Below are 13,630 nucleotides of genomic sequence, written 5' to 3' on the forward strand. Positions count from 1 at the left end.
TATGGCAAAATTATTATTAGCTTTATCCACTGGCACAATTACAAATTCGTTCTTTAGATTAGCAATTGCTTGTTTAATCTTCGCATTATAAAATAATGATTTAGTGTTACTATTTTTTAAGTTAGAATATATTTTATTTCTTACTCTACTAATAATTAAATTCTTCCAACTTTGAAAACTCTCTTTATTTTTATTCTCTTTCTTACACCACTTATCAATAAATAAATCAAAATCATTTTCCAAGCCATCAAGAACACTCGATGGTTTCAGATGATGAGAAAGACGGAAATTAGCCCCTTTATTCATTATAATTTGAAGATCATCTTGCTTTATTATTGACAAGTCCCCTGTTATAACATGTTTGTAAGTAGGATTTACAAATGGGCCAAGTTGCTTACAATTACAAACCGGTTTCCAATTTATATCGCTATCTAGTTTTTTTAGTATTAAATTATAATTAAAAATAATTTGCCCAATAGTTTTTGAAAATTTATAAGTTAAAACTGGACTATCATTATAATTTAAATTACTAGGAAGGGCCTGTTTCACATGCCGCTGATTTAAAATTTCTGGTAAATTAATATCTTCAATCTGCTTACAAGTAAAATTAATAGGTAAATATAATCTGTTATCCTTATTACTAATCTTATCGAACTTTTTCTTTTTTGAAATACATTTCGTTTTAGTTAGAATGCAAACTGTATCACATATTACCTTAAAATTATAATCAAGAGCTGTATTATTCTTAACAATCCAGAAAAGTTTGATTAAATTCCTCTTGGATAAATTATTTAGACACTTTATTACAGAAATCATACCCCTAGATTCAAGTAGCTGGCATAGATCTATAGACAGCATATGTACATCTAATTCATTTTTTCTATTATTTTTCCTATGTCCTGTCGATCGTTTTTTACGTTTAGTAGGACAAGTAAAAGAAGGATGGTCCATAAAACCATCAATACATTTAACAACAACATGAGACATGTCACCATATTTTGCTACACGATCATTTAGCCCAAAAGGATAAGCTGTACCAAGAGTATGGATCCAGAAATCCTCCTGTTTACGTAGTCTATTATTCTTCTCTTCTTTATTTAAATTTTCTAATTCTAAATTTTCTAAAATTGTTACAGTTATATCTGATATGGAACATGTACCATTATTACAATGTTGAACTAGATATTTATTAGTTTTTTCATTATTACCTGTTGTCTTGTGTCCAGAAAATCTTTTATATATATTATTAGTTGTTTCCCCCACATATCGTAGGCAGCATTTATTACATTCTAATAGGTAAATTACATTGGTTGTTCTACAATTAACATTACCACGTAACTTGCATGCAAAATTTTTATTATACAATGTACTTTTAACAGAAGTCCGTGGGACAAAATGATCTTGGCAAAGAAAACAACGACTTTTACACTTACTAACTTTCAAAAAATCGTTCCGAGTTCCGATGCTAATATTTGTGTTTTGTTGCATAAACAGTTATTGAAAATAAATCCAAAACAAACCAACATCCAAATCAAAATCCAACAATCAAAGTCCAAAAAACATGCCAAGGTCAATAGGTCAATAAATACATAAACAAAAAGATGAAAGAACATGAAATTTGCATAAGTGCCATCTCACCAATAATTAACAATATCAGGTTAAAAACCTGGACCAGGGTAAAGGTCTGTCGGGGAGAAAACTAAAAAAAAATTTCTCCACCAGCACTGGATCCAACCTGGAATAATATCATGAAAAGAGAAATCACCAATGCAACAGCACAAACACACACACACAAAAAAAAAGAGAGACAGAAGGAGAAAAGGAAGACTGTTTTCCTAAATTAGTGATTAATATAGACCAGCACTTGAATGAGGACTTAACCCTACTCATCCATACAATCACATAGGTCAAACAGCATAGCAACACAATCAACCATAAAGAATAATCCATGGACAGGCAGTCATGTCGTCAATAAGTATAAGTCGTCATTTACCGAAAAATAGAAAAAATAATATAGACAAATAATTCAGAGGCAACACCCAAGATAAGGGCTCATCAGGAGAATACACTGGCCTATATTTAGTTAAAAAAACTTTTTTTTTTATTTAATTTCTGGACGTTTTTGAATCAATCCATGTTTTGATTTTGGCTCTCTGCAGAGGAATAATTAAAACAAAATTTGCATATTTATTTTTTTTGGCTAAATGGCTTTCTCATGATATTGATCGAATGATTTTGAGAAAAAAAGAGCGGGGGAGGAAGCCTAGTTGCCCTCCAATTTTTCGGTTAATTAAAAAGGCAACTAGAATTTTTAATTTTTTACGAATAATTTTATTAGTAAAAGATCTACGTAACTTATAAATTAGCTTACGTAAAGAACTTTTGTATTCTCATATTTTTATTACATATATGAGGGGGTTCGCCCCCTTGTCAGATCCTCGCTCTTTACACTAAAGCTTAAATTTTGTCCCAATTCATTAAGAATGACCCCAGAATCACAAAAGCCGTAGAATAAATAGTTGAAATTACTAAAAATACTTTAGCGTAAAGAGCGAGGTATTAGGAGGAGGTGAGCCCCTCAAATGGGTAATAATTTCTGTTTGTTTTAAGTTTTAATGCTGCTCCTTACTTCCAGATGAAAGAACTTTTTCATATTTATTTTTTCATTGTTTTTTTTTTAAATAATGCTAGTAAATCCTGCGCTCCCTTCATGGAGATTTTCTTCCCCCATGACAAAATATCGATGGAAAGTTCCCCCAGAATATCCCCTCTTTTCAACCCCTCCCCCAACCAAAAAAAAAATCCTCCTGAAAACGCCTGTACACTTCCCAATAACCATTGCTATATGTAAGCACTGTCAAAGTTTGTAACTTGTTGCCCCTCCCACGGGGACTGTGGGGGAGTAAGTCGTCCCCAAAGACATAGTTATAAGGTCTTTCGACTACGTTGAATAAAATGGCTATCTCAGAATTTTGATCCGTTGACTTTGGTAAAATAATTAGCGTGGGAGGGGGCCTAGGTGCCCTCCAATTTTTTTGGTCACTTAAAAAGGGCACTAGAACTTTTCACATCCGTTAGAATGAGCCCTCTTGCAACATTCTAGGACAACTGGGTCGATACGATCACCCCTGGGAAAAAAAACAAAAAAAAAAAAAAACAAAAAAAAAAATAAACACGCATCCATGATCTGCCTTCTGGCAAAAAATACAAAATTCCACATTTTTGTAGATAGGAGCTTGAAACTTCTACAGTAGGGTTCTCTGATACGCTGAATCTGATGGTGTGATTTTCGTCAAGATTCTATGACTTCTAGGGAGCGTTTCCCCCTATTTTCTAAAATAACGCAAATTTTCTCAGGCTCGTAACTTTTGATGGGCAAGACTAAACTTGATGAAACTTATATATTTAAAATCAGCATTAAAATGCGATTCTTTTGATGTAGGTATTGGTATCAAAATTCCATTTTTTAGAGTTTTGGTTACTATTGAGCTGGGTCGCTCCTTACTACAGTTCGTTACCACGAACTGTTTGAAAAGTCCGCATTTGGTCTTGCCATTGAGATAAACGTTTCTGGGAACAAGCATTTGATTGGCAAGCACATTGGCATAGCACTGCGACAGCCTCATACCATAAAGCCATTATCTCAGCATTCTACTGGAGTGGTTCTGAGCAGTACTGACCATCTGGAGAGCATCACGTGATCATTTTGGCTTTAAGTTTTGGCATTAATCATTGAAAAACTGGTCAATTAAAGTATCATTAGTCGAATTGGGCTTGAAGTGTCAACATGTCTACCAAAAGAAGCTTTGATAAGGATTCCAATGGACCACTGGGAGAGGTTCGTAATCCGTTTTTTTTTTTGTCAAATGCTTAGAGGAGGGGACTGTTTTTCATACAGTTTTGTTTTATCAAAACACATTTAAAATCCCTTTAATTACTGATTTGTATGTGTTTATATATCAAATATCATCTTTAGCTTAAAAAACCTATCTACTAGTTATTCTTGACCTTTTGAATTCAATCCATGGATTATTTTTTGAAATCAAGCCTTCCCATGACTAGTAGTAGTAGAATATGCATTATGAGTACAACAGGCCCCCCTTATAATACAGACCTTTTTCTGGTTGTGAACAAGAAGTGGATAGATATATATACCTCTAACAAAAGAAACTCACATGCAACACATTTATGTGTTTTCTACTTGTTTTTTTTTAACTTAGAAATTGTTTGGTCTATATTAATCACTAATTTAGGAAAACAGTCTTCCTTTTCTCCTTCTGTCTCTTTTATTTATTTATTTTTTATTTTTTTTTTGTGTTTGTGCTGTAGCATTGGTGATTTCTCTTTTCATGATATACTTATAATAAATAACTTCACATGCAATATTTTCAAAATATGAAATGAAAATGATATATGTATGTTAGTTGTGATTTTTCTTTAGAAAAATAATGGTTGTAATTACATTTTTGAACATAAAAATCGTTTCAACATTTTTTTTAACCAAAGAAATTCACTTGTGATGTTTTCGAGATACCATACGAAACTGATATGTATGTTGCTCATGATTTTTTTTTTTTTTTTAGAAAAATAATATTTGTATGACATTTTTTTTACTTAATTTTTCTGAACTTATTTGAACTTGATTTTTTTTCCCATGACTTAAAATAATATTTTATACAAAATGAAAATGATATTCGTATATTAATCTTGACTTTTTTAGTATAATAATGTTTATATTGATATTCTTTTTTACTTTGTTTTGGTTCAACTTTTTTTCATTAAAAATGACATTATGTGTACTTAAAACAGAATTTAGGATGAAAACATTGTTAATAAAGATTTTGTTCATATAAAAATACAAGTGGTTTTACTCTGTTGGAAGTTGAAGGTGCTAGCAGTAGTGAAATGCAGCCAAGAGTACCCAATGTTACAGTAGAAATTACAAGGGGGTGTTGGCTAGCCCTTGAATGGGATGAAAATGTTTGCTAAATATGTAATATTATTGAGACTAAGAGGATGGTAATCACTTAAAGTGACATTACCTCAGACAATTATTAAAGAAAACATTAATAGAGAGGTTAATGGAAATAATTAATCTATAATTCAGGAAAATCTCTGCCACAGAGGGTCCTCTGACATTTTTGTTAGAATATGGTGTACTTTGTTACACACACAAAACTGTCTTTTCCTCTTCAATACAGTGAATTTTACAGTTATATTAGGGACAATTTTGAACAAGTGTGCCTTATGACTACAAAAATACATAGATTACAAGGTGCTTTAAATGAAAATGTGAAATATATTAAAGACAATGATTTGAAGCAGTAGGTGAAAATAGTGAGATAACTAAGCTATTTTTTTGAAAATGAAAAATATTTCAAAATTAAAAAAAAAAAAATGGAACTGTGATTGAAGTATTGGGACTTTGTAGAGAAGACAGACAGAGAAAAAAAACACACAGACACACACACAGGCAGAGGTACACAGACACGTAGGCACACAGATACACAGGCATAGAGACACACAATAGTAGCAGACTGAATATAAAAGTTTCCCCAAAAGAAAAGAAAGAAGTTCAACTTCCATTCTGAATTTTCCATAGAAAAGAAAAAGGTTGCTCATCAGTTCTGAATTTTTTTCCAAAGAGCACAAAACAAAGTTTCATTTTTGTTCTAATTTCCCCAAACAGAGATAAAAGTTTAAGCTCTGTTCTGAATTTTCAATACAAGAGAAAAAGTTACACTTCTGCTCTGAATTTTCCCAAAGAAGAGAAAAAAAAGTTCAGCTTCTCTGTTAAATTTTCAAAAGAAGAGAAAAAAGTTCAACTGCTGTCCTGAATTTTTTCATAGAAGAGAAAGATGTTACACTTCTGTTCTGAATTTCCCCAAAGAAAAGAAAAAGTTACACCACTGTTTTGAGATTTCCCAAAAAATAGAAAAAAAACTTTCAACCAAAGTTTTGAATTTTTCTGAACAAGAGAAAAAAAAAGTTCAATTTCTGCTCTAGATTTTTCCACAGAAGAAAAAAACGATAAATACCAATTCTGAATTTTTTCCAAAGAAGAGATAAAAGTTCTATTTCTAGTCTGGATTTTTGCAATGAAGAGAAATAAGCTCAACTTCTGTTCTGAATTTTTCCAAAGAAGAGAAAAAAGGTCCACTTCTGTTTACTACAGCCATTCCACATCTGATTTACATTGCTCCTTTCTGGAAACTTTTTATAGTTATAGATACACAGATGCACCTACAATTGATGTTTTTCAGATTTGCTAAGTATCTCTTACATTTGCCTCTTTGCACATGAAACTATAAAATTATCCATATGTTTAAACTTACAAACCCAAATATTAATATTAATAAATATTTATCCCATTTTCCAAGAAATGTTGTTAATTTTTTCACAATGGTTTGTTTTTATTGATGTAATGTATGTAATGAAGAGTAGGCAATATGTCATGTATTTGAATTATCAATGTGTATTTATGTGTGCTTAATGTGTGCAATGTGTATTCAATGTGTATTAATGTGTGCAAACAGTATTACTGGCTTTCATATAAGGTGAATATACCACTCGATGCCTTTTTAATGCTGTTTACAAATATAATAATTGCTTCTACTGCAATTTAGATTTAAGCACTTTTTGACCTCTTAAAAATGAACTATATGTGGGATTATTATAAATCTGCAATAGTTTATAAACAAATTTGGGCTATATATTTGCACATCAGGGGGGAGAGGAGGGGGGAGATTGCTGCATTTTTTTTTTATGTGCTTGTGCTGTTGTACTGGTGATTTCTCTTCTTGTTAAAATTCAATGTCCACAAACACATTAAAAAAAAAAAAAAAACAAAAAAAAAAACAGTAATGGTTAATTTACATATTTAATATATGCTATGCTTTACCCCCCTCCCTGATGTGCAAATATATAGCCCAAATTTGTTTCTAAACTATTACAGATTTGTAATGACCCCATATATAGGTCATTTTTAAGAGGTCAAGAGGTCAAAAAGTGCTTAAATCTAAATTTGCAGTAGAAGCAATTATTATATTGGTAAAGAGCATAAAAAAAGGCATTGAGTGGTATATTCACTTTATATGAAAGCCAGTAATACTGTTTGTACCAATTTTACTGGAAAATGAAACTTTCAAGGATGAATCTATAGACTGGAGTATGTCCCAGGAAGGTGTTTTGAAGTAACTACCTCTACTCCTTCTTCCTCTAGAGGGCCCTGACCTTTCATTACCTTTAATAATATGTGCGTTATAAAAGTGAAACCTTGCTAAATAGATCTTCTGCTTAATTGAAGTACAACAAAATTGTTTTAGCTTTATAACTTTGCTCAATTCCATTTTATAAGGTTTTAAAATTTGCAAAAACATTTTCTAAATTTTGAAAAAAAACCACTGAAATGGCTCAAAATTCTACTCAAATAACAGGAATTGCATTTTCAGAACTAAAGGCAGAGAAAAAGCAACTAGTAACTGAAAATTAAGGTAAAATGTTGTTTTGTCAAAATTTCAATAGGTATAGACCTGTCATGTAGGCACATTTTGCTGCCCTCAAGAGAGATAAGGAGTGGAGTGGGTACTTTAAAATACCTTCCAAGGACATACTTTAGCCTGTAGACCTATCCCTGAAAGTTTCATTTGCCTAACCTAAACCTTTTCTGAGATTGCAAGAAGTCAATTAACTAGAATTTTACTATAAATAAGTATAAGCTTACTTTTAGTTCTTTCTTGGAACTTACTTATTTTGAAGACCTTGTTTGTCATCAGAGACTTGTCTCTGAAGGTTACACTTTTGTGATGCAAAGTTAGTGCAAGTTCATTTGAAGACCTTGAAAGGGAATGAATGGAGGCAGCTACTTAATGAGGCTTTCAGTGGGCATAATTTAGGCTTTGTAGCAAAGATAGGCTATGTAGGCCTACCAGCCTAGCTTAAGTTTTATTGGCAATTTTTAACTTGGCTATTAACAAAAGCAGAAAAAGCCCAGGATCTACAGCCTCATTAATATAGGCTAAGCATACATTATTTAACTTACCTGTAAAAATAGATGAAGTTTTGAGTCTTGATGAAGTTAAAAGAACAACCTAAACAAGAATACAACCTCAATTCAATACTATCCACGTACTTGAGATTTGAATACTTCGCTGCTTAATAATATGAATATATCTTAAAACAAAATTTCAAAACGAGTTTTAATAGTAGTATTTAATTCTAAAGAATATTTTACACATAAAAATAAATTACAAGACTTAAGTAAAGCTTGTATATTTAAGTTTTGTTGAGAATAAAACTTAAAAATATACAATGTAAAAACATTTCGAATTTTCAGCAAATCTTTTGAAGTCCAAGTTTAAATTAGAGCAAAATGACTTCTGTAGGCCTAAGGAACATACTGAAGCTGGAGAAATCTTGCTGTTCCTCCTTGATTAAGGTTGGTTTCGAATTTGAGGAAAACTGGTCGAGTATATCCTAAGTTTACCTTTGTCCATCCCATTAGCCCACGTTAAATCTGCTTAGTCTGCTCTAAATCTGCCTCTACCATGGATCTATTTCTATGCAGAATTTACTAATCTTCAAGTGTTTTGCCAATTTTTTTGTTCTAATTTAACTATTCCTGTAGCCTTGGCTAAATTTCTTGTATATTTTGCATTTTTTTAGGTAAGACTCTAGTTTAGCAACTTCAGTAAAATTCTAATCCATTGATTTCTTGCTATCTTGGAAAGTTGTTGGGCTAGTGAATTGAAACTTTCAGGGACAGGCTAAAGTATATCCTGGGAAGTTATTTTAGGTCCCTAACTATACCCCTTCCCCCTCCTCTATGTAATGCAGCTTTTTGTGCATTACAGCTTATATTTTGGTCAAATTTGATCCTGTGTTACTGTTAAAAGTGTAAATCCTTGCTTACCTTAAAAAATTCAACTTTTCACTGATTTTTAAGCTACTGTATTCCATAATTAGTTCACCAGCATTGAAAAATAATTATTACCTTTAATGGCAGGCCTATAGTTCAAAAGGGAATGTAGACATCTAAACAAACCCCATGTTTGAAATGTCTTATCTTTAAATGGCTTTACACAGGGTTAATAGAGGTTAGATATTGAACTATAAGGGGTTTCTCACTCAAAATTATGATCTTGCTACAATTGTGTACAGCTTATGTTATATGTGTGTCAATAACATCATAATGGTTCATAAATGTGTGTCATTGTGTAAATCATAACAGTGTAGAGAAAGTCAATTTCGTCAAGAAGGCCCAATAATGATTCTTAGAAACCTGAAGAGAGGTGAAACAGAAATTTAGTGGGAAAAATAAACACTAGTCCAAAATACATGATTGACATAATTGTATCAGATACATTCTCTTTGGGGGGGGTTTGGGGGTGGTAATTTGAAAAAATTAGAAAGATGTGTTTAAAACTTATGAACAGGTGATCAGAACTTAATGAAGTTTGATATTTAGAAGGATCTTGTGCTTCAGAGCTCTTATTTTAAATTCCAACCAGATCCAGTGACATTGAGGGGAGTTGGATGGGGAAACCAGAAATCTTGGAAGATGTGAAAATTGAGGTATCTTTATCTTGCAGATGGGTGGTCAGATCTTAATGAAACTTGATATATAGAAAGATATTATGTCTGAGATGCTTATACAGAAATTACTCTGTATATGAAAAGGGTTTCTCCTCCTCAATGCCCTGCTTTTTACACTAAAGTTTGACTCTTTCTGTTAACTTAACTTTTTAAAACAGTAAAAAACTTTAGCATAAAGAGTAGGGTGTTGAGGAGGAAAAGGCCCTTTCATATACAGAGTAATTTCTGTTCATTTTAAGTTTTAATGTTGCTCCTTACTTTCAGTTAAAAACACTCGTTTTTTTATTTAATTTATACCATAGTTTTATAAATATATATTTAAAATTAGCAAAATAAGCCCTTAATAAACATTAATTACAACACAACTATCCAGAAAAGAAGTTTTACAAAGGAAAGTAAAGAACCATAATAAACTTAAGACAAGCCTCAACACATTCCTATAATATTTAAAGCTCAATGTTTTGTGAGAAACCAGGAAAGGAAAAGATATAATTAATGAAAAAAAAAATCAAATAGTTGAGAAAATGAGAATTTTTTCAGCCAGTAGCAAAATATGAAGACAAAAATCAAGCAAATATTTCAACAGGGACCTCTGAATAATGGAAGTGTTTTTAAACTAAATGAAGTGGTGAGGGTTATTTTGCATGTGTTGGGCCTAGGCAGAATCAAAATTATTGGGCCTTTGGTGCAAACTATGACTTTGTTGATTCAATATTTGTGTTTCAACAATGCCATCTCCTAATTGTTGGCGTTTTACAAATATAAAAGATTTAGAAATGTTACACACCCCTTGAAATTTGAAAACTGGTATTTTTCCACATTTCTAAATCTCTTTCATAGGGTGTTATCCATGAAATTTTCAGGGGGAAGGGGTATTAAAGATTTTTTGAGGAATGTTTACAAAAAAACTATGAAATGCATGAAAGACTTGTTTATATTCAATTTGTTATGTTTTTACAAGTCAGAGAAAGGTTTCAGATAGAGGGTTCATACCCTTTAGCCCTCCTGAATATGGCTTGTTTTTTCCTTGCCTATTTGAATTTAAAGGGAAAAGATTTATTAATTTCCTCACAACCTCCCACCTGTTTACATTCTCAATAAAACAAATGGTCTTCTCAATATTTGAACTCTGCATTAATTACTCTTTTGAATACCAGATGACACAAGGAAAGGTAATTACAAGTGACATAACAATTCCCCTGGAAGCCAGAATAGCTTTCCAGGATACCACAGGTCTCAGATTTATGCTTATTAATCAATAAGGCTGTTGTAGTCAGCTGGGAAATTATACTTTAAGTATAGATTCTCATAGAATGTACTGTATCATGACTGAAACCAAGATTGCAATGAAGGCTAGTGCTTTCCAGTCTTCTCAGGGAAATCCTAGTATGTCTTTTCATGAACCCCTTATCCCAGTCTTTTGCTGCTTCATTATGATCCCATGATTTGGGATATTTCACTTTGTTGGCCTGGATAAATTCCCAGGCTAATTTCTTTGTTGTTTTTTGTAAATCAATGTTTTGCTCATGATGGTAGCAGAAGATAAGACTCAAAACAATCTTCATTTTTAGAAGTGAATACTTTATTTACATCATTGCCAGGTGAAAAGCAAATCAGCATTTTTTCTTCATCAGATGAGGCAGCAAATGATTTACAGTACCAACAAAGTATTGACTTCTTAACATTATGCAGTTTAGCTGCAGGTCTGAGTGGCATACTGTCTTTCAAGTGAGCCATTACAGCATCCTTCATGTTTTCTCCATCCCAGTTAATAATAAAGGCAACAGTGCAACTACAGATCAGGGTACCGGTACCATGTCCCCATCTCTCTCCTGTATCTCTCCTATATATATATATATATATATATATATATATATATATATATATATATATATATATATATATGTATATATATATATATATATATATATATATATATATATATATATATATATATATATATATATATATATATAAGACCTTTTCAATTATGCTGAATCAAATGGTTATCTAAAAATTGTGATTGGATGCCTTTGGGGATAGGAAGAAGGTATAGAAAGGAGGCCAGTAGCTATTCTGTTTGGTTGCTTGAAAAGAGCACTAGAACTTTGAATTTTTGTTTGAATGTGTCCTCTTCCAATCTTTGAGGACTCATTGTTCTTATTTGACTGAAAATTGAGAGTTCTAGTGCTTTTATGAAATTCAAAAGTGATTGGAGAGCAATCAGCCCCTATCCTAAAACCCCTTTTGATATCTGGTCCTTTTATAACCACTTAGGACATCTGATCAACATTTTGAGGGGCACTTTTTTCAGAATAGTTAAGTCCTTAAGAAAAGGGTTGTAAAATTTTGTGAATTAATGCTTTACAGGTACTTTTTAGTGCAAAAGATGGTTGGCATATTTCATCTTGGGAATCCAGTGGCATGAAGCTTTTAGGGATTATTTTTGTTTTTGTCAAAAAGATCATCAACATTTTGATCTGGGAAGGGGGAGGGGTTAGAGGCCCAGAAATGAGCTATAGAACCTTGGTCCTGATGAATTTAAAACGTACAGTCAAATCCATAAGCCAAGGGGACTAATGTATAAAAGATTTTTCCAAGGTTTTTGTCCCTCCTCTAACAAAGAAGGCTTAAAAAAATGCCAATTTCTTCTGATCTTATCTCACCCTCCCATTACTGCCCAGTAAAGGGCCATAAAAGTGTCGAAAAACTTTTCCTAATCACTTCAAATAGAAGTGGGTATTTTAGAAAATTATAAAGGGAATCAGTCAATTGAAAATTGTAAGTTCTTGTGTTCTTTTTAAAAGCTAAAAGCTAATGGAAGGCAATCAGCCTCCCTCTATTTCCTTTTCTGTTATCTGGCCCTGCTCTAACTCCTATGGTATTCAATCAAATTTTATGATTTCTGCTTAGTTAAAAACTTTGAACTGTCTTTTAGTTTGTATTTGGGGTTGGAATCACCCCCAACGCTTAATGCTAGACTTTATCTTACCCTACTATGATAACTCATCCCCCAGGAATATGAAAAATACTAAAATAAAAGTATAAAAAAATAAATACTATAAGACAATCTACACCCCATATTCTACCTATATTTTTGAATATTCCAAAAATCTGTGTTTTCTTCAATATTTTTATTTGTTATAGTGTCTTCATGGTTGCTCAATTTGACATCTTGGGGGAATGTTTGACCAAGTAAATTGTCTGAGAGGTATTTTGTGGTTGGGAATAAATCTAGTAAAAGAGAGCAGTATATGCAGGGACGGATTTTGGAAAACCTCCAAAATGCATGGTTAACATTGGAGTAGAAAAATGGTTAATGGCTCAAATGAAAGCCCCAGAACTGCTGCATCAACTGTGACTTTTCCAGATTTTTAGCTAGAAGAAAAAAAGGGGGGTGTCCCTGCTTATACCATTTGTCCCACTAAGTACGGGGGGGGGGGGGGTGGTATATCTTGGGACACGGGGTGGTATACTCTGGGACATAGTAAAAAGATTCATGTATTTGTAGAAAACTTTGACTATTCATCATATAAAAACTACATTAATAATTTGACTTCAAAAGTAAAAATATCTTAGGCACAAGACTAGACTACCAGTCAGCAAACACGAAGTATGACGCTGCTCTGGAAGCTGTACCGGGTGCTGGGGTAGGAGGCGACAACTTTTTCAAAATGTCTTCCCTTGGATAAAATATTGAGTCTTCTCGGTCTGGCCACTTCCACTTTCTTAGACCGGCCATGCACATGACACTCACTCTGACACTGTTCTCGTTTTTCTCTTGGACAGACCCAGGAAAATACTCTCCTTTGTAAACAACTTTAACAAAATCTCCTGTAGAGACACTGTCAAAGATCTCTTCCTCTTTCCACTTTCATCTTCTGATTCACCTAGTTTCATCGAGTCATCACTATCATCATCAAGAATCATTTTTTCATCATCACTTCCTTCTGAATCCACAAATAGCTTTTTTGTTATCTGGTCTTTTTTTGCTTTTCCAGCTCTTCCAACAGTCCCAACTTTTCCTCTAGCCCTG

General features: G+C 32.5%; 2 protein-coding genes across 2 annotated transcripts in view; one reads left to right on the top strand and one right to left on the bottom strand.

Annotated features, from left to right (window-relative positions):
• LOC136037344 (activating signal cointegrator 1 complex subunit 1-like) overlaps window positions 1-8,151 on the bottom strand; it is a 58,225-nt gene extending 50,074 nt beyond the window's left edge. The window contains exon 1 of the mRNA XM_065720016.1: window positions 8,132-8,151. The gene's annotated coding sequence lies outside the window, so the exon portion shown is untranslated. The remainder of the gene's footprint in view (window positions 1-8,131) is intronic.
• Window positions 8,152-8,277: 126 nt separating this feature from the next.
• LOC136037343 (succinate--CoA ligase [ADP-forming] subunit beta, mitochondrial-like) overlaps window positions 8,278-13,630 on the top strand; it is a gene marked incomplete in the record, with an annotated part of 168,344 nt that continues 162,991 nt past the window's right edge. Inside the window, 1 exon segment of the mRNA XM_065720015.1 lies at window positions 8,278-8,437. Within this exon segment, the coding sequence (XP_065576087.1) occupies window positions 8,372-8,437 (66 nt within the window).

This window comes from Artemia franciscana, chromosome 16 (assembly GCF_032884065.1).
Source record: "Artemia franciscana chromosome 16, ASM3288406v1, whole genome shotgun sequence".
In the NCBI taxonomy this organism is placed as follows: domain Eukaryota; kingdom Metazoa; phylum Arthropoda; class Branchiopoda; order Anostraca; family Artemiidae; genus Artemia; species Artemia franciscana.